The sequence below is a fragment of the Panthera uncia genome (assembly GCF_023721935.1).
Source record: "Panthera uncia isolate 11264 chromosome C1 unlocalized genomic scaffold, Puncia_PCG_1.0 HiC_scaffold_3, whole genome shotgun sequence".
Lineage (NCBI taxonomy): Eukaryota > Metazoa > Chordata > Mammalia > Carnivora > Felidae > Panthera > Panthera uncia.
In genome coordinates this window covers 27,883,240-27,905,407 of record NW_026057584.1, presented here as the reverse complement: position 1 = coordinate 27,905,407, position 22,168 = coordinate 27,883,240, and the positions used below count along the sequence as shown (strand labels likewise).

Here is a 22,168-nt window from a genome sequence, read left to right as displayed (position 1 = left end):
GGTTAAGATGATGGACTTTGATATAAGAACTGAATTTGTAATCTAAGAACTGAATTTGGAATCTATGTTTCCTACTCTCTAGCTATCACTTAACATCTCAAAAACTCAGTGTCTCCATTTGAAAAATGGGGATGACCTAAGACCAAATTCATTGAGTTGGTGTGTGGGTTACACATCATGAAAACCTCAGGAGAAGCATTTAATGTAGTACATGTCACAGAGTTTGCTCATTCTCCCTGCCATCATTGTCATCATCATCATCATTTTGATTATATTTTCTAATTAGCTACTGTTGGTATAGAGAAACTGTTATTTTTAGTTATTGATTCATACCTACCGAGTTTATTCTGGAGCAGTAACAATTTTCTCCAATAACTATATCTGTTACTTCTTTTTATCTTTTGTCTTATTGCATTAGTTAGAACTCCCAATGTAATATTGAATGGTAGTGATTATTATAGGCATTCTATCTTGTTTATTATTATTACTTCAACTGGGACTTCTTCTAAAGATTTATCAAGTATGATATTCGCTCATGTTCATCAGTGCTAATTTTATTGGTTTGTTAAATGTAAGGCTCATGTAGAAAGTTCTGAATTACATCATGTATGATTTTTGTTTTAAAATCATAAATGATATGCTATTTCTTTAAAAATATGTCTAAAAATAGCTGTTTTGATGTTCTGCCACAGATAGTGGACTACATGAGGGCAAGAACTGATTATTAATAACTTTCTACAGAATATGGTACCTAGTAGATACTAATTGAATATTGGTAAGTGTTTGCATGATCGTAGATAGAAGAAGTATTATATATTGCTGCTTGAATTCGTAAATAAGTCAAATACTCTTGTTAATGATAACATACGTATTGGGTGCCCCTGTGTGGCTCAGTTGGTTCAGCGTTTGACTCTTGATTTTGGCTCGGGTTATGATCTTACAATTCATGTGTTTGAGTCCTGCGTTGGGCTCTGCACTGACGGTACAGAACCTGCTTGCGATTCTCTTCTCTCTCTCTCTCTCTCTCTCTCTCTCCTTCTCTTTCGTCCCTCCCCTGCTGGTGCTCGCTCTCTCTCTCTCACTCTGTCAAAATACATAAATAAATAAAAAAAATAAAAAAATAAGATACGTAGCTATAATATATTTAAACATCTAGCAAACAAACAAAAGTGTTGCTTAACACTCTGGCCAAATATTCGTGTGACTAGATTGGAATGGACTTCTATGTGTCATTAAGGCAAACTTCTGTCTTTCCTTTATGAAACCATTTACATCAAATTGCAAACTGGTTGCAAATTCTTGAATAAGAATAATTTATATTACTTGTCACTTTCCTTACTTATATAATGAGGCTAGTGCTGTTTTCTAGGAGAAAAAAAATTCAGTTATTTTTTTAAAATGCACTTTCTGAGAGCAAAGATTATGTTTAACAATGCAGTTAAACCAATTTTGTGGGCATGAGATATGTCTAAGCTTGCATATCCTTCTGCCCACACTACAAGAGAATCTACCTTCAGAAAGGCACTCATGCATATAATGAGCCCAAGGTGGAACTTCTCCTCTGAGCATATATTCTGGCATCTTATTTCCTAGATGAATAAAATCAGTAAGACATGACATCCGGAAGCTTTTGGGTAGTCATGTAAGTGAAAGTTAAGCACAGTTTTCATGTGGATTAATTGAAGTTAGAGATATCTAAAAATTAGAAGAAACCATAGGTGGACACATGGGGCTTTCCCGCAGTCTTAAAAATGCCTTTTAAAAATCAATCCGCAAAATGCAATATACTTCTGTTTCTCACCAGATTGGTCATATATAAGTAATGGCATTTTGTCTTTGGGTCTATCACATTTTTTTTTTTTTTTTTACCACTCATGCTAATTGTGTAGTAAGTGCCCAAGAGCCACACTTTAGCTCCTGACCTACCGGAGGGCCAGATCCATGGCTAGGGTTTCTTTTATTTCTATCTTCTGCCACAGTGTCTATAAGTAGTGTTTTTTCCATGAAAGGTCTTGGTAGATACTTGTAGAATAAATATACTCAACAATCCTCGCTGCAAAACCAGCACAATGAGTGGTGTCGATGAGTAGAAAACTGGCTGACATCTTTTCTGTGAATAGGAGGTACCCTGCAAATAAAATTCTTTTTCCCTAGGTCTTCTTGTTTTCAATTTAGCAAAATTACAGTGGGCTACTAGGTATTACCTTTATGGTGCAGGCTCTCAAAGGGATTAAGACATGGCCTCGTTCTCCAAGGAGCTTCCACTCTAGAGGAGACCGAATGCCAACAATGCAAAGAGGAGTTCTGTGCCTTCTGTCTCCCATCCTGTGGCATCTGTCCATTCTCCTTCTCTCGTGTATTTTGTCTTTTACTTCAGTTGTTTTTGCAGTGTAGACAGAAGGTCCTCAACTAGAGATGGGAAAGGCCTGCCGATCTCTGCCAAAGGTTCTCATGTTCAGCACTTTTTTTTCTTTTTTGCTTCATTAAGTTTATGTTGGTCAAATATATGTAGAAAGTGATAAAAATATAGACTTGGTGGGGCACCTGGCTGGCTCAGTTGGTGGAGCGTGTGACTCGATCTCAGGGTTGTGAGTTCGAGCTCCATATTGGGTGTAGTGATTACTTAAAAAATAAAATCTTTAAAAAAAGTATAGGCTTCATAATACTAGTTAATATTTATGCAGTGTTCACCATATAAAGGCCTTTAACTAGATGCTTTATGTGGATTACTTTCTTTAATCCTCACAACAACTTTAAGAGGAAGGCAAGAAGCATTTAACAAATTATTTTTATTAAAACATTTTTTAAACATTTATTCATTTTTGAGAGACAGAGAGAGACAGAGTGTGAGTGGGGGTGGGGCAGAGAGAGAGGGTGACACAGAATCTGAAGCAGGCTCTAGGCTCTGAGCTGTCAGTGCAGAGCCTGATGTGGGGCTCGAACTCATGGACCTCAAGATCATGACCTGACCTGAAGCTGGACACTTAACTGACTGAGCCACCGAGGTGCCCCAAGAAGCACTTTTTGAAAGTGTTTATGTTTGAGGGACTGCAAGTTGGGGAGGGACAGAAAAAGGGAGGACAGAGGATTGGAAGCAGGCTCTGAGCTGACAGCAGCAAGCCCATTGTGGGGCTTGAACTCACAAACCACAAGATCGTGACCTGAGACACAGGTGGACGCTCAACAGACTGAGCCACCCAGGCGCCCTGGCAAGGAGCATTATTATTACCTTTCCAACATCCATTTAATTCCTCAGCAACTTTGTGGCAAACAAAGACAAGTGGTAGAGGAAGGATGCACAGTGAAAAAAAAAAAATCCAAACCTGAAAATCCCTACCCTTGTGAACTTTACATTCTGTCATTCTTTTGAAGCCTGCTCTACCTGTGGTTTCAGATATATGTGCCAAGAAATTTCCCTAGGTTATCTAGTCAGATGTATATTGGCACAATTTTACATTGAAAGCAAGATAAGATTTGTGCTTTCATTATACAGATACAGGAAAACAAAGAATACCTTATCCATTGAACAACATCTTTCTATTTAAGTTTCAGCTATGTGAGGTGAACAAGTTCTAGAGGTCTGCAGGACAATACAGTGCTTATAGTCAGCAACATGGTATTGTGCACTTCAAAGTTTAAGAGGGTAGATCTCATGTTAACTCTTTGTACCACAAAAAACAAAAACCAGACAAGAATCACAAGGACACTTTGGAAGATGTTGGCTACGTCTATTACCTTGATTTGGGTGATGGTATCATAAATGTTTGCATATGTCCAAACCCATTGAATTCTACCCATTAAATATATGCAGTTCTTTGTATTTTAATAGTGCTATTAAAAAAAAAAAACACCAAAATACCTTACCCAACAAACAAACAAAAAACCCCAAACAGGGCAAAATGGGTGAAGGTTGTCAAAATAACAAGTTTTAAAAGTTTTAAAATAAGTTTTAAAATAAGTAAGTCATGGGTTCCTTGGTTGCTCAGTCTGTTGAGTGTCCAGTTCTTGATCTTGGCTCAGGTCTTGATCTCAGGGTTGTGAGTTCAAACCTTGCCTTGGCCTCTGTGCTGGGCATGAAGCCTACTTAAAAAAAAGTCTTTTAAATAAGTAAGTCATGAGGATGTAATGTACAGAATGGTGACTATAGTTATAGTACTGTCTTGAATATTTGAAAGTTGCTAAGAGGATAGATTTTAAAATTTCTTATCACAAGAAAAAGAATTTTGTAAATGTATGGTAATGGATGTTAACTGGATGATTTGATATTTGCATATATTGTGGAATGACAAATCATTATGCTATATATCTGGAACTAATACAACATGTTCCACATGAGTGAAGTCAGATGATATTTGTCTCTCTGACTAATTTTGCTTAGCATGATACATTTTATTTCCATCCACGTTGTTGCAAATGGCAAGATTTCATTCTTTTTGATTGCTGAGTAATATTCCATTGTGTGTGTGTGTGTGTGTGTGTGTGTGTGTGTGTGTGTGTATACCATATCTTCTTTATCCATTCATCCATCAATGGACATTTGGGCTCTTTCCATACTTTGGCTATTGTTGATAGTGTTGCTATAAACAGTGGGGTACATGTGCCCCTTTGAATCTGTACTTTTGTATACTTTAGATAAATACCTATTAGTGCAATTGCTGGGTTGCAGGGCAGTTCTGTTTTTAATTTTTTGAGGAATCTCCATACTGTTTTTCAGAGTGGCTGCACCAGTTTGCATTTCCACCAGCAGTGCAAAAGGGTTCCTCTTTCTCCACATCCTCACCAACATCTGTCATTTCCTGAGTTGTTAATTGCAGCCATTCTAACAGGTGTGAGGTGGTATCTCATTGTGGTTTTGATTTATATTTCCCTGATGATGAGTGATGTTGAGCATTTTTTCATGTGTCTGTTAGTCATCTGGTTGTCTTCTTTGGAATGGACATGTCTATTGATGTCTTTCGTCCATGTCTTTACTGCATTATTTGTTTTTTGGGCATTGAGTTTGGTAAGTTCTTTATAGATTTTGGATACTAACCCTTTATCTGATATGTCATTTGTAAATATCTTCTCCCATTCCATCAGTTGCATTTTATTTTGTTGATTATTTTCTTCACTTTGCAGAAGGTTTTTATCTTGATGAGGTCCCAATACTTCATTTTTGCTTTTGTTTCCCTTGCCTCCAGAGACATGTTGAGTAAGAAGTTGCTGTGGCCAAGGTCAAAGAGGTTTTTGTCTGCTTTCTTCTCTAGGATTTCGATGGCTTCCTGTCTTATTTTTAGGTCTTTCATGCATTTTGAGTTTATTTTTGTGTATGGTGTAAGAAAGCGGTCCAGGTTCATTCTTCTGCTTGTCACTGTCAAGTTTTCCCCTTGCTAGTTTTTGTTTGTCTGAGAAACTCTTTATCCCTCCTTGTACTTTGAATAACAGCCTTGCTTGATAAAGAATTGTTGGCTGCGTATCTTTTTGATTCATCACATTGAATATATCCTGCCACTCCTTTCTGGCCTGCCAAGTTTCTGTGGATAGGTCTGCTGTGAAACTGATCTGTCTTCTCTTGTAGGTTAAGGATGTTTTTCCCCTTGCTGCTTTTATAATTCTTTCCTTGTCTGTGTATTTTGTGAATTTGACTATGATATGCCTTATTGATGGCCAGTTTTTGTTGAATCTACTGGGAGTTCTCTGTGCTTCGTGGATTTTGATGTCTGTGTCTTTCTCCAGACTAGGAAAGTTTTCTGCTGTGATTTGCTCACAAAAACCTTCTACCCCCTTTTTCTCTCTCTTCATTTTCTGGGACTCCTATGACTTAGATGTTATTCCTTTTTAATAAGTCACTGAGTTCTCTAATTCTTAAATCATGCTCTTTTGCCTTAGTTTCCCTCTTTTTTTCTGCTTCATTATTCTCCATAGTTTTGTCTTCTATATCACTAATTCATTGCTCTGTTTCATCCATCCTTGCCACTGTGACATCTATTTGAGATTGTATCTCGGTTATAGCATTTTTAATTTAGTCATGGTTAGATTTTACCTCTTTTATCTCTGCAGAAAGGGATTCTATGCTTTTTTTCTACCCCATCTAGTATTCTTATTATCATGGTTCTAAATTCTAGAATACATCTTGCTTATATCTGTATTGATTAAGCCCTGGCTTTCATTTCTTCCTGTTCTTTTTTTGGGGTGAATTCCTTTGTTTTATCATTTTGGAGATGAAAAAGAATTAATAAAATAAAAATGAAAGTTAAAAAATTAAAAACAACACAAAAAATCAAATAAAGGAAACTAAATCCTAGGTGTGTTTTCGTCTGCTTGTTAAAAGAAACTTGATAGAATAGAGAAAAAAGGGAAAGAAAAGGAAAAAAGTAAGAAAAAGTTTAAAAATTAAAAAAGTACATACAATAAAATGGAATAAAATGAAATGAAGAAAGTGACATAGAATTAAAAAATTACAAAAAACAAAAAACACAGTAAGTAGAATTTAAAAAATTATTAAAAAAAATGAAAATAATAAATTTTTTCTCTTTCTTTATCCAAGAAAAAGAAAAGTGAGGAGAACAAAGAAAAAAAAATAGACCAGCAAACAGGATGAAACCTGAATGAAGTTACATCTAGTTTCCCCTAAAATTCAAGCTATGAATCACTTTATAGTCCATATACTCAGCAGGCACAGAGACTTGTGATGGTCCTCTAGGGCATTTGCTGTGAGGGTGCAGTTGGGCGGGGCTTGGTGTAATGGCTCTGTTCTCCACTAGGTGGCCCTTCTTAGTTTACTGGGGTGGATCAGTGAGGTGTGCGTATGCATCTATGTGCACACACAGGAGAGATGAAAATGGATTCACCCAGCTTCCTAGTCTCTGGCACAGGAACTCTGAGCTCTGAAATTTCTGACTCTGTGCACCCCTGTTTATAGAGTCCTAATGGTATTGAAACCCTCTTCTTTCTCCCTGTCAATGGTTTTGGGGAACAGATTTCTTGTTCAGTCCCTTGTAAGTGTTTCCACTCTTTCTCTTTCCACTCTTTTGGAGGGAAAGCTTTTCCTGCACTCTTCTTCCCTTTCTCTGTTCTCTCTCTGCAAAACCAGCTCCCTACTTGGGGTGCCTGGGTGGCTCAGTCGGTTAAGCGTCCAACTTCGGCTCGGGTCATGATCTCATGGTTCATGGGTTCAAGCCCTGCATCGGGCTCTGTGCTGACAGGTTGGAGCCTGGAGCCTGCTTTAGATTCTGTCTCTGTTTCTCTGCCCCTCCCCTACTCTCTCTCTCTCTCAAATATAAAAAATAAAACATTAAAAAAACCCCACATGAAACAGCTCCCTACCCTCCGTGGCTTCTCTCTCCCCCAGTTCACCTCTCCTCACGGCATACTTGCCAAGTTCTGTGGCTCAAGTTATGCAGATTGTTGTGTTAATCCTCAGATCAATTTCCTAGGTGTGCAAAATGGTTTGGTGATGATCTAACTGCATTTCAGGATGAGAGAAGCCGAGAACTTCCATGCTGCTCTGCTTTCTTGGCCCTTCCGCCTGTCTCTCCATTTATCTGTCCAAATGTTTGTGTCCCAAACTACACTGATCTCACACTGTCTTGTCAAATATAGCTCTCTCCCACTCCCCTATCCCCCCACCCCCACCCCACTGGGTTAAATTTTACTTTACCTCCAATAAGACCATGTGGATTCACACTTCTTCCTGATTTAGAAACCTTTTATTATTCCCATATCTGCTGAGTAAATTCCTCATTACTTGTTATCTCTTCCTCCTCCTCCTCCTCCCCGCTATTACTCATTCAACTAAGAACAGTCACACCTTGCCTCCTCTCTTTCATCCATAAAGCCAGCTATTATGTGATCGGTGGTTACATCCTTGTATCAGAAATCAAGGAAACCAGAGTTTAGTTCCAACATTCATCCCCCCTGTTTTTTGGGGGGTCATAGATGGTTTAATTTACAAGCTCTCATAGTAATTTTCCTTTATTCTCTTAATGTACATGCACAATTGTTATAGCTAATGAGTGCACAGAGTTTCTACTATGTGAAACTTACCTTATAGTTTGTGGGCCTTATTATTGATGGTGATTTTTACCTCATTGCTTTTGCTGGAAATTAGCCTTCTCATTCTCATTGGATATCAACCATGTTATTTTTCCCAGTCACTACTTCCCAGGAATCCACAGCTATGCTGCATGACAGATGTGTTGCCTCGGGTGGTGACACCATAGATGCAAATGGATGGAATGTTGACCAATGCAATTTGGCCTGCAGCCTGATTTTCTGTATCTCAAATTTTTGTTGCCAACTGCTTGAAGGAAACAGTCATCTTCTTGATGATTTGTTATGTCCCCAAATAGGGCAACACTGTTTTTTTGGGTGAAGGTAGCTTATTTATTTTGTATTGTACTGTTTTTTTTAGGTTGTACAATGTGATTCTTTCAAAGGTGTACAACATGATGATTTCATGTATGTCTACATTGTGACATGATTATCATTATCAAGGTCATTAGCACATCAATCACTCACTTTTTCGTTCATTCTTTTTTTTATTTTTATTTTTTATGGTGAAACACTTAAGATCGACAGACTTACCTTGGAGATATTATGGGTTTGGTTCCAGACCATTGCAATAAAGTGAATATTGCAATAAAGTGGGTCAAAAGAATTATTGGGTTTCCCAGTGAATATAAAAGTTATATTTACACTATACTGTAGTATATGAAGTATATAATAGCATTATGTCTGAAAAAAACAATGTACATATCTTAATTACAAATACTTTATTAATAAAAAAATGCTAACCATAATCTGAGCTTTCAGTGAGTCATAATCACTGATCACAGATAACCATAACTAATATAATAATAAATGAAAGAGTTTGAAATATTGCAAGTATTACCAGAATGACACAGAGACATGAAGTGAGCAAATGCTGTTGGAAAAATGGTGCTGAAAGACTCACTCGATGCAGGGTCACCCCAAACGTTTAATTTGTAAAAAAAAAAAAAAGTGTCTGAGAAGTGCAATAAAGTGAAGTATGCCTGTATTTGAAATTATGTGTTTACCCCTAATTGCAGAGACCTCATTCAAAGGAAATGTTCAGCTTTTCTATGTTCATAGAAAACTTCTCAAATTCTTAGTGTGGAAAGATTTTGAAAGCCATTTCAGATGTAACTAACTAATTAGGTTTTTAAATAACTAAAAATCTTGAGCCAACTTTGCTGAGATTTGAAAAGGGAGCCTTTGCCTTAAGGATTGAATGTTGCACAAACCTGCTTGATCTTATGTGCATAGTTTTTAACTTGGCTACCTCTGACTTTATGTTTTGATGGCAACTTTGTGTAAAATAAGTAAATTACTTTTGAGGAAGATACACATAGTTACTTCATTTGATTGTCAAGGGAGTTATTTTAAATTAGTTGATGAGTAATAGTTGACAATTAGTTTCTTGCTTAGGAGATCTGGTAATGGGTGGGAATTTAAAAATTCTCAGTTCTAATTGGGTTTCATTGAGAATAATAGGGAACCTTTCATATTTATAGAAGTCTGTAAATTATGGGGAGCTACCTAATGCGTGGTTTCTTTTGCATTCACATTCTTTGCCAAGTAGTCTTATTATATTTGAACTTAATTTCCTCAAATTAATAGATTCTATTATGTTTTATTTAACATTTAGTTGATCTGTCATGGTTATAATCATTGATAAACTAAATACAATTCACTAAAAAATATTATATGAATTAAAAAGCTATTTTGAGAAAATTGTAGATTCACATGCAGTGTAAGAAATAATACAGGGATACTATAAACCTTTCACCCAATTTCTCCCAGTGGTGACATCTTTCATAACTATAGTACAATAACCCAAGCAGGAAATTGATATTGATGGAATCTGCCTCTTTAATTCAGATGTCACTGGTTTTATATATATTCATTGGGCATGTGTGTGTGGGGGGCAGTTTTATGTAGTTTTATCACACGTAAGCAGATACACGAGACTTACCACCACAGTTAAAATACAGAACAGTTTCAATACAGGAATCCCTCCTGCTCTCCTTCTATGGCCACAACCTCTTCCTTCTCTTCCCTTGTCCCTCCCTCCCCCAATACCTAGCAATGGCTGATCTGTTCTTTACCTCTATCATCATTAAATTACTTAAGAAATTAACATTGCTTTTTCTAAGTAGTAATTGGACTCTACAAATACCTAATAAATTCATGTGGTTAAAATGAAAGAGAAAGGGTGAATGACAGGTGTGAAAAATGACAGTTCTGTGTGATCACATTTCTAGTGCTGCCTTCTTAACTGATTTTGAGCCATGTCACAGATAGATACATTATATTCTTTTTTAATATTTATTTATTTTGAGAGAGAGAGCATGAGAGAGTAGGGGAGGGACAGAGAGAGAGAGAGAGAGAGAGAGAGAGAGAGAGAGAGAATCCTAAGCAGGCTCCTTGCTGTCAGTGCAAAGCCTGATGTGGGGCTCCATCCTATGAACTGTGAGATCATGACCACAGCCAAGACCTGTGAGACACGCAACTGACTGAGCCCCCAGGTGTCCCTGGATACATTATATTCTTAAACTGCTTTCAGTTTGTTTCCTGCATGAACAGAGTCATGGGAAGTTTTATGGTTTATTGCCTAATGTGAAAAATGGACTGGACTTTGGATTAGCTCTGAGTTAGAGGTCAGTTTGTGAAAGGATTAAAAATCTTGAAGGGTGACTGGGTGGCTCAGTCAACAAAGCGTCTGACTCTTGATCTTGGCTCAGGTCATGATCTCATGGTGTGAGATCCAGCCCGGTGTTGGGCTCTGTGCTGATGGTGTGGAGACTGCTTGGGATTCTCTCTCTCTCCCTCTCTGTCTCTGACCCTCCCCCACTTATGCTCACTCTCATTCTCTCTCTCTTGAAATAAATAAACAAACAAAAATCTTGAGAAGTCTGGATGCTTATGTTGTGTGTGTGTGTGTGTGTGTGTGTGTGTGTGTGTGTATTCTGTGTATTTTATCCATATAACTTGTTTTACTTTGAATTAACAAAGGACAAATGGGGAAACACTTTCATAGTTGGAGTTTTAATTAAAGGTGGATGGTTCAAAGCTATCATTTATTATAACAGGTTCCTTTTCTTTGTTAGAACCCAATATTACAGACAATAAATTATAAATAATTAAAACCATGTTTCATTCTCCATCTGACTTCACAAAATAAAAACTTTGCCTGCTCTCAGGGACGCACACTCCTGAGAGTGAAATCAGTATTTAAGAAAGTAAAATAAAATATTAATAGGTCTATATGAACTCTTTTGAGGCCTGTGTGAAAACATGGAGTAGAAAGTTAATAAAACTGATTTATTATTTGGCCCAGGAAACTAGACTATATGACAAGTCCTGAATTCCAAACAAATTTTTTTATTATAGACAAGCTCACCTTCCTTTTGGAGTATGGAAAGTAGAATGTCTAAAGAAATTCATTCTCTTTAAACATTCTTTCAATCCTTTCTGACTTAGAGTCAGATTTGGTATATAAATATTACAATAACTTCCTAAGAAGGCATTATATACATTAAGGAAACTTCATTTTATAAAGGAGATATTTTTGCAAAATTATAAAATCATCATATTTTAACAGGTCTTACTTACCTTTGTTTTTTGCAACCACCTTGTGGCAAATCTTCATTTACTAGAATGAGGTAATATTTTAAAATATTATATTGTGTTTTTTCAAGTTAGGTGGATTCTATTTTAAAATATTAACTTATTGAGATAATTGTAGATTCATATGCATTTATAAGAAATAATACAGAGAGAACCCTGTACCCTCTACTCAATTTCTCCCAGTGGTAACATCTTACAAAACTATAGTACAATATCACAACCAGCATATTGACATTGATCCAGTCAAGATACAGATATATTCCATCTCCAAAAGAATTGCCTTTGTTGCCGTTCTATAGCCTCCCTCACATCTCCTTCTCCTCAGCCCTGGGGCAACCACTAATCTTTTCTCCATTTCTATAATTCACTTTGTGTCCTCTCTCTTTTTTTCTTTGTCCGCTTGCTAGAAGTTTGTCAATTTTATCATCTTTTCAAAGACATAGCTCTTTGTTTCATTGACATTCTCTACTGTGTTTTTTTTTGTTTGTTTTAATTTTATTGATTTATGTTTTTATCTGTATTATGTCTTTTTTTCTACTTGTTTTATTGTTAGTTTGCTCTCCTTTTTCCAGATTCTTGAGATGGAACATTGTGTTATTGATATGAGACTTTTCTTCTTTTGCAATGTAGGTATTTAGTGCTGTAAATTTCTCTCAGCGTTGCTTTAGCTATGCCTTATGCATTTGGATATTTTGTGTTTTCATTTTCATTTAGTTCAGTGTATTGTTTTGATTTCCCTTGAGGCTTACTTTTTGACCCATGGATTATTTAGAAGTGTGTTGTTTAGTTTCCAAGTGTTTGGAGATTTTCCTGTTATTTTCTGTTTTTGATTTCTAGTTTGATCCCATTGTGGTCTGAGAACATACTCTGTATGATTTCAGTTCTTCTAAACTTGTTGAGATCTGTTTTATGGCCAGGGATGTGGTCTGCCTTGATATATATTCTGTGAACACTTGGAAAGAATGTGTATTCTGCCTTGTTGAGTGAAGTGTTCTATAAATGTCTATTAGATCTCTTGGTTGGTGGTCTTGTTGAGTTCTTTTATCTCTTTGTTGCTTTTCTGTCTAGTTGTTCTATCAATGGAGAAAGGAGTATTGAAATTTTAAACTGTAATTGTGGATTTGTCTATTTCCTCTTTCAATTCTATCAATTTTTGCTTCACTTTTTTTTTTTTTTTTGATGCATCCACTTTTATGATAGCTGTGTTTTCTTGGTGGAATGACACTTTTGTCTTCATACAATGTCCCTCTTGGTCTCTGGTAAGTTTGTTTTCTCTGAAGTATACTTTATCTGGTATTAATATAGTTGGGGAAATAAGGGTGTTAATAGAAGTTCAGGTTCCCCAGCCAGCTGCTGTTGGCACCTAAGATGGGGCTCCTTGTTACTGATGGGTGGGGATGGGAGTTGTAGGCCCCATGTGGTCTCCACTGACACCACAATGGGGTGGCCTCGTTGCAGGCTGACTTACTTGCTACTCGCTACTCAGTCTTTCCTGACAGCACCCCAGAGGGCAGATGGAGGGATACCTTGTTACTGCCAGCAGGGGGTGGAAGTCCAGGCTCCCCAGTAACACTGGAAAGGCGAGGGCACTTGTCACAGAGCAGTGTGGGTGAATGTCCTGGCTCTCTACTTTGCTCTGAAACTATCTCTGGAGAGAGTGTAGGGTCACCTCCTTACAGCCCGCCAAGGGTAGAAGACTAGGCGCTCCACTTGGCCTTTGAGGTGTCAGGATAAAACTGCAGCTTTTCTCCTGTGGTGTTTGCTTAGATTGGGCTATTATTGTGTGAGAGTATTCTGTCTAGTCAGGCTCCTCCTTTCCTTCTTTGCTATAGAGAGCAAGGTTTTCTGGAGGCTTTTTTTTTTTTTTTTGGTCAGTGTCTCTTGGTGTTTCTGAGTTACCAGCTTCTCACCTCCAAGTCCCAAATACATGAGGCAAAAAGAAAACCCAGAGAATTCACCACTGTGTTGTTCTTTGGGATCTGAGGTCCCTAGCTGGTCTGCTTTCTGCTCTTCACATTTCAGAATTTTATCTTATGTTCATTTTATGTATAATGTCTAGGGTTTTTAGTTGTACTTACTGAAAGAAATAGAGAAAAGTATATCTACCCCATCATGCCAGAAGTAGAAGTTCCAGAATGCTTCTTTTCAAAAACATCTAATTTATGGGTGCATGTTTACTTAAAAATGGAATAAATGTGAATATTGAAATTATGAAGATTTGCATATTCTGACTTTAACCAGTCAGTATCTGTAACAAGAACGTTAAGTACTTTCAGTAAAATACATCGTTTTCTTTCAAATTTTAAATGATCACTTGCCCAGGAAAAATTAGTAACATCTTGTTTTTACTAAATGTGCCATTTTGTTTTGGATGCAATTGTTGCTTTTGGAGTAATAGGCATTGAACATGAAAACTCCTCTTCTGTTTTAAGTACACTATGATTTTACTGTCTATGGTGAAGAACACTTGTAACTGTAACTAAGGAGGGAGAGAAAGTCATATAAAAGATGTTAAACATTTCCTTATCCTCAGTTGGAATGACTAAAGAGCAATTTAAAAGTTCATGAATTAGCACATTCTAATCAAACTTGCTCCTGGTTAAATTGGCCACATGTGTAGAGTAAAATATCTGTAGAAGCTAAAGTTTATATGATGCTTATGTTCCTGAAAAGATGATCCCAATAAAAAGGCTAAGTCTGCACAAAAGAAAACAAAAACTGTATTTGTTCAAATAAAAATTTACAAGGGGTGATTTGCAATGTTCATGTTTGATAACTGAAATCAAATTTCTCTGCATCAAATTTTTAGTTCTGAATGTTGGGCACAGCTTACCCAGTGTTTTCTAGGATTGAGGTACAAGAAAATAACTATAGAATTGGAAAAAAACAAACAACCCAGCCAAAAAATAAAGCAAAACAAAATGTGGATGGTGCCTGGCTGTTTCTGGGGAATGAATGGGAAGAAGTTAATTTTCCTACCATGCTCACTTAGATGACTCATTGGCTTCCATTTCATTCTCCCTTTTGGGTACGTGAGATTTTTATGGCTCACTTTTAGAGTAGCTACTTTTAACTCAGAATCTGTATTGTGTTTGCTTGATAACTAAATTATGGTATGTATTCCAATCCAAAAAAATCAGTTTTTGTTTGTTCTCTCATTTCATAAGTATTATTAAAATAAATGTGAGAATTGAACTATGAATATTATCCAGAAGTCTCTAAAACTATATTCCAGAATATTCACTGAGCAACTCTGTATTGTAAATATGTTAGGAAATAATAAACTCATAGTTTTCAGAAATAAGACTTATTTTTGATGCTGATATGAGTTCTAATGATAGATATTTTCTGTATCCCCCATTTCAAGTTAACCTGCCAGTGTATCATTTTATATGTTATTTAAAATCATAATTATCAGTAATCTCTAGGCGTTTTTATGCCTAATACAAATATCCTTCTGTTCCTAATGTTCAGTCCCTAATGTCTTATTGCAAAACATAAAAAGGTTTGTTTTCCTTATTTCCTTAAAGGAATGATTCTAGAGAATAAGTATTTACAACCAAAAATTAAATATTCGAGATTTACAAAGGATTGTGTTATTGGGAGTTTGTAACCTAGGTAAATTGATAGGTTTTTCATCTCATTTGATTTAAGATGAATGGATAAAGGAGATGTGGTATATATATATATATATATATATATATATATATATATACACATACACACACACACACACACACACGCACACACACACACACATGCACACACACAATGGAGTACTACTTGGAGATCCAAAAGAATGAAATCTTGCCATTGGCAACAATGTGAATGGAACTAGAGTGTATTATGCTAAGCGAAGTAAGTCAGTCAGACAAAGACAAAAAGCATATGATTTCACTCATATGTGGAATTTAAGAAATAAAACAGATGAACACAGGGGAAGAGAAGGAAAAATAAGGTAAAAACAGAGAGGGAGGCAAACCATAACAGACTCTTAAAGACAGAGAACAATCTGAGGGTTGCTTGAGGGGGAAGGTCGAGGGCGGGGGGAGATGGGCTAAATAGGTGATGGGCATTAAGGAGGACACTTGTCGGGATGAGCCCTGGGTGTCATATGTAAATGATGAATCACTTCTGGGTTCTACTCTGGAAGCCAATACTACACTGCATGTTAATTAACTTGAAATAAATAAATAAATAAATAAATAAACAAAAAGAATCTCTAAGCCCCTAGGAGAAAACAGAAATGCAAAGTTCTGGACCCTATTATTGTTAATAAATCTACAAAAACCACAATACTCAGTATTCTCATTCTGGAAACTAGATGAGCACCTGCAGAAAATTGCGGTTGACTACAGATACATTTATAAATTTTTTGACACCTCCCTTTAAAAGGTACAGATTAATTCCTCTCCTCCTGAGTGAGACTTGGTGGCTTGCTTTTTAGCTAATGGAATATGATGGGAATAACCATGAGTGACATCTGAGAGTAGATCATAAAAGGCATGGTGGCTTTCTCCTTGCTTTCTCTCTGGACTCACTCATCTGGTGGGAGCCAATTGTCATGTTGTAAAGACACTTAAGCACCCATAGAGAACCGTAGGGTGAGGAACTAATGTTTCCTCTCAGCCGTTGAGAAACTTAAGCCCTCTGCCAATACCTGTGTGAGTGGACCACCTTGGCAGTGGATCCTCTAGTCCCAATCAAGTCTAGGTAACCACATCTGTAGCTGGAGTCTTGGCTGAAACCTCATAAGAGACTGAGTCCAAAACCACCTAGCTAAGTTTATCCCAAGCTGTGAGATAATTAATGCTTGTTGTAAGCCACAGAGTTTTGGGTCAATTTGTTATACAGCTAGAGATGACAAATACAGATTTTTTTGCTCCTTAAATTCTGTTCTTTTGGAATCACTCTCAGTACCAAACGAACTGTATCATGTTAGATGGAGTGTGACTTTGTTTTCTGGAAATTAATTGTGGTTTAAAGAGATATGTGTGGGTGCCAAGTTGACAGGGGTAGATTTTGGTGGCTTTGTAATGTGTCAGCTTAGCTGTTTAAACCGCATTTCCCAGAATCCCCATTCCCTTTATGTTTCTGGTTAGGGTGACACACAAGACATGCTTTCATGAGTGTTGGAAGGCAGAAGTGAGGCAGCAGCCATTTTGTTTTTTACACTCAGATGGTCAAGGCAGGTGCTTTCGTATCTCACACGCATTGTTGGCTCCCTATTGGCTCATCTCATTGTGGGGGATAGCAGCCAGGCCTGCAGCAGATTCATATTTTCCTGGGTTCTTCTTTAACTTCTCTGATTCCTGGGCTAAGTGTGTTTAGGTCCATGATAAAGAATGCCAGTTTCTGTGGGACACCTACAACATGAAGGCTGGAGGCCCCGAGAACTCACATGCATTCTACTGTGTCCTCATGGTTTTAGCTCATGCTCATGGTTCCAAGTTCTTCCTACTCTCTCCCTCTCTTTATATTCATCTCTTTTTAACTGCCTGACCTGCAGATTTCCAGCTCCAGCATCAGACCAAAAAAAAAAAAAAAAAAAAAAGGCCTTCTAGAAACTATTTAGTCACCTCCCACAACTGTTTAGTCAAATCCTTGTAACAAGTACTTAATTATTCTATTCTATTTTTACTTTTATTTCTCTGTATATCCTAATCTCTTATAGTTCTGCTTCTCTGATTGAAACTTGACTAATAGAATGATCTTCACCATTATCTTGTACTTTCAAGTATGTTGGTTGTCAAACCCATTAAAGTTAGTGCAAGAACCACAAAGCGTCCCTGGGAAACACAAGGATTACCAGTCCACCACCTCCAGAAATAAATTCTGACTCACTGAGTCTGATGTGCAGCATAAAGATCTACATTTTATATATGCATCAGATTCAGGTGGTCCAAGCAACAGAATCTGAACAATTATGAATATTTGGTCATATTTAAAATATATTTCATTGAAATAAGGTTTTCCAATAGTAGAATTTCCTCTCCATTACTGGTAGTGCTAAAGCCAAATCTAGGTGAACTCATCCAAGAAGAATTTATTATTCACTTGCTGTAGGTTAGAAGCATGTTTCAGGGTGGGAATCAGTATCAATGTATCTGATGAAAGATATCTCGTAGAAAGTTTGACTCAGATAAAAGACTATTTCAGATAGCTGGCTATCAAAACTTTAATTTTCAACTGTATCAGTATATAATGAAAGGTTATATCATGGCTTAAAAAATGTAATGGAAATATTGTTCTGTTTGTATTTTGTTCATTTCTACAGCTGGATTCTGGTGGGACCATTACCATGGAGGAGCAGATTGTCCTTGTCCTGAAAGCTAAAGTACAATGTGAGCTCAACATCACAGCTCAGCCCCAGGGAGGAGGTAAAGGTGCTGAAAACATCGTGTCTCCTTGTGTCCTCCCGAAGACTTCAAATTCCCCTTTGGAGTTGGTAGTAGGGAGTTCCTCATCAGTCGTTGCATGTTTCTATGTGGAAGGGCGTGGTAGCAGAATCGTGTCCTTCTCATCTCCTTCACTACAAGCTCTTCCCTTCCAATGGATGGAGTGACTTGCCTGGTTTCTGAATTTCAGAATAGCCTCTGAGCATGTGCACATCGGTTTCTTTCTCAGGCCTCTCTTTGGGATCTGTTTGCTTGCAGAGAGCGTGCATGCTGGTCTGCCCTTAACCAGCTAGTAAGCTTGGAGGGGCAGGCTCTGTTCCGGTGGGTATTGCTTGCAGTTTTAGGTAGTACGTATAAAGATCAGAAGAACAAACAAGCAGGCCCTTTTATATGTACCTAGGCCCTGTTCTCAAAAAATATTTTCTCCTTAATAAGGTGATTATTTAATTTCCATCTGCCTGACTCTTTATGCAATTTCTCAATTAGTTCCAAATTCAAGTGGGAAACTGAAAAAACAGAACTACAACACTACAGGTGAGCTTGCGGTGGCTTTGATGCTCTTGGATTGCTCTATTGTTGGAGCTGTACAGGAACTATGGCTCGTGGTGGTCCTCACAGCCTGTTGGTCACTCATAGTTTGCACTGGGGCCATTGAGAAAAGCTGTTTATTGGAATATTTGGAGGAGTGGGAAAACTATAATGTTTTATATGGGAAAATGCCTTGCCTTAATAGTTGAATATATTTAAAGAGTCTTTTTTTTTTTTTTTTAATAAAGGGAGCTGCAGTTTACTGAGCTTCCCTAAATTCCCAACATTCTGAATGCAGCAGGTAATATCTTTAAAGCTATGCCCTATAGTGAAATATCTGGTTTGATCTACTTCATTCTAGTCTCCAAATATTTAAGAAAGTTTAAAGTTTATCAATACCTTCTCCTGCTTGAATAATATAAGCAATTTGAAATACTTTAATTGCTTCCAGATTGTATGCTATTGTCATATAATTTTTAAAACTTTTTTTTATGTTTTTATTTTATTTTTGAGAGAGAGACAGAGTGTGAATGGGGGAGGGGCAGAGAAAGAGGGAGACACAGAATCTGAAGCAGGCTCCAGGCTCTGAGCTGTCGGCACAAATCCTGATGCGGGACTCAGACTCACAGACTGTGAGATCATGACCTGAGCTGAAGTCGGCTGCTTAACTGACTGAGCCACCCAGGCGCCCCGTATTGTCATATTATCTTATGTTAATAAAGTCATATGATTTTATATTAATTGTATATTATAATTTTTGTTCAAGCTGAGATGTGTCTTGCAAAATTTCTTTATGTTAGAACTTGCTTGCAGCAAATGCTCTCAGTTTTTGTTTGTCTGAAAAGGTGTTTATTTCAGTCTCAATCTTCAAAGATACACTTTTTCTGGACATGTGACTCTTGGTTGAGAATTATTTACTTTTAGCACCTGAATACTATTTCATTTTCCCCCTAGCTTCCACTGTTATTGGTGACAAATCAGTTTTTGGTCTTTGATGATGGTTAGTTTTTCCTCTCCGGCTCCTTTTAAGAGCTTCTATTTGACTTTGATGTTCTACAGTTTTATTCTGTATCTACCTGTGGATTAATTTGATTTCTAGCGTCCGAGGGTCTGTGTCTTTATTCAGTGGTGGGAATATTTTGCTATTTTGTCTTTGAAACTTTGTTCTCCCCCCTTCTCCTATTGTGTCCATCTGGAACTTTATTTAGACAAACATAAGACCTTCTTATGCTACTCTTTGTGTCTTCATGTCTTATGTATTTACCTTTTCTTTGTTTCTCTACTGCTATTTTGGGAATTTCTTCAGATATATTTTCCAGTGTGCTAACTCTTTGTTCAACTTTGTCTAATGGCTGTTTAATCCATCTACTAAGTTAATTTTGATTATCCATTTTTCGCATTCTAGAATCTTCATATTTAATTTTGATAGTCTTTTTATCTTCAATATCTTTTCAACTTATTCTTTTTTTCTTAAACATATTTTATATTCTGCATTTGATAATTCTAATATCCAAGACTTTGCTTGTCAATGCGTATTATCATACATGGTGGCTTTATTTCCTGTGTGTCCAATGATTTATGATAAAGAACTCATGAGGTCCTCATTTAAAGCACATTTTTCCAGAGACAATTTCTGTCGGCTTCTGTGAGGTGCCTATTGACCTACCTACGTCTATTTTAAAATAAATTTAGGCTACACATGAGTGTGAGCTTGTGGTTAGAAATTTTCAAAGATTTTTTTTCTATAGTTTTCTATTTTTTTTTTTATTATTATAATAGTTTTCTATTCGAATTCTAAATGGAGCCAGGAGTGAAACAAGCCAATCTCTTTCTGAAGGAAAGCTTTGTTTCTTGTTCCTTTACTAAAGGGGTCATTTTTTGGGGGGGGGGATCCTGTTATACAGGGGTTTTCTGTTCAATATTTTGAATACATCAGGCTTCAGGCTCATCTTTTGTTACCTGAACACAATCATAATCCAAGCTGTAAGCCAGCAAATCAGTAGAGGCCTCCAGGGTAAAGCCCCAAATGCATTGCCTGCTGAGCCTATGGAATAATTTCTAGCCTCAGTGTTATTCCATTCATTTATAAATTTTTTTGACATTTATTTATTTTTGAGAGACAGAGAGAGGCAGACTGCAAGTTGGGGAGGGGCAGAGAAAGAGGGAGACACAGAATCCAAAGCAGGCTCTGAGCTGACAGCACAGACCCGGACGCAGGGCTTGAACCCACAAACCGTGAGATCATGACCTGAGCCGAAATTGGATGCTTAACCGACTGAGCCACCTAGGTGCACCTTATTCCATTCATTTATAGCTAGCAAAACTGTGTTTTAAGAAAGCAAGTTTTCCAGGGGAGTTCTACCAGACATTTAAAGCAGAGATAATACCTATCCTTCTCAAGCTATTCCAAGAAATAGAAAGGGAAGGAAAACTTCCAGACTCATTCTATGAAGCCAGTATTACTTTGATTCCTAAACCAGACAGAGACCCAGTAAAAAAAGAGAACTACAGGCCAATATCCCTGATGAATATGGATGCAAAAATTCTTAATAAGATACTAGCAAATCGAATTCAACAGCATATAAAAAGAATTATTCACCATGATCAAGTGGGATTCATTCCTGGGATGCAGGGCTGGTTCAACATTCGCAAATCGATCAACGTGATACATCACATTAACAAAAAAAAAGAGAAGAACCATATGATCCTGTCAATCGATGCAGAAAAGGCCTTTGACAAAATCCAGCACCCTTTCTTAATAAAAACCCTTGAGAAAGTCGGGATAGAAGGAACATACTTAAAGATCATAAAGGCCATTTATGAAAAGCCCACAGCTAACATCATCCTCAACGGGGAAAAACTGAGAGCTTTTTCCCTGAGATCAGGAACACGACAGGGATGCCCACTGTCACCGCTGTTGTTTAATATAGTGCTGGAAGTTCTAGCATCAGCAATCAGACAACAAAAGGAAATCAAAGGCATCAAAATTGGCAAAGACGAAGTCAAGCTTTCGCTTTTTGCAGATGACATGATATTATACATGGAAAATCCGATAGACTCCACCAAAAGTCTGCTAGAACTGATACATGAATTCAGCAAAGTTGCAGGATACAAAATCAATGTGCAGAAATCAGTTGCATTCTTATACACTAACAATGAAGCAACAGAAAGACAAATGAAGAAACTGATCCCATTCACAATTGCACCAAGAAGCATAAAATACCTAGGAATAAATCTAACCAAAGATGTAAAAGATCTGTATGCTGAAAACTATAGAAAGCTTATGCAGGTAATTGAAGAAGATATAAAGAAATGGAAAGACATTCCCTGCTCATGGATTGGAAGAATAAATATTGTCAAAATGTCAATACTACCCAAAGCTATCTACACATTCAATGCAATCCCAATCAAAATTGCACCAGCATTCTTCTCGAAACTAGAACAAGCAATCCTAAAATTCATATGGAACCACAAAAGGCCCCGAATAGCCAAAGTAATTTTGAAGAAGAAGAGCAAAGCAGGAGGCATCACAATCCCAGACTTTAGCCTCTACTACAAAGCTGTCATCATCAAGACAGCATGGTATTGGCATAAAAACAGACACATAGACC

At 37.0% G+C, this 22,168-nt stretch overlaps 1 protein-coding gene across 1 annotated transcript in view; it reads left to right on the top strand.

The window, feature by feature from the left end:
- Window positions 1-22,168, top strand: part of PTH2R (parathyroid hormone 2 receptor) — an 86,415-nt gene that overhangs the window by 6,544 nt on the left and 57,703 nt on the right. The window contains exon 2 of the mRNA XM_049615020.1: window positions 17,909-18,011. Coding sequence (XP_049470977.1) covers window positions 17,909-18,011 — 103 coding nt within the window. The remainder of the gene's footprint in view (window positions 1-17,908; window positions 18,012-22,168) is intronic.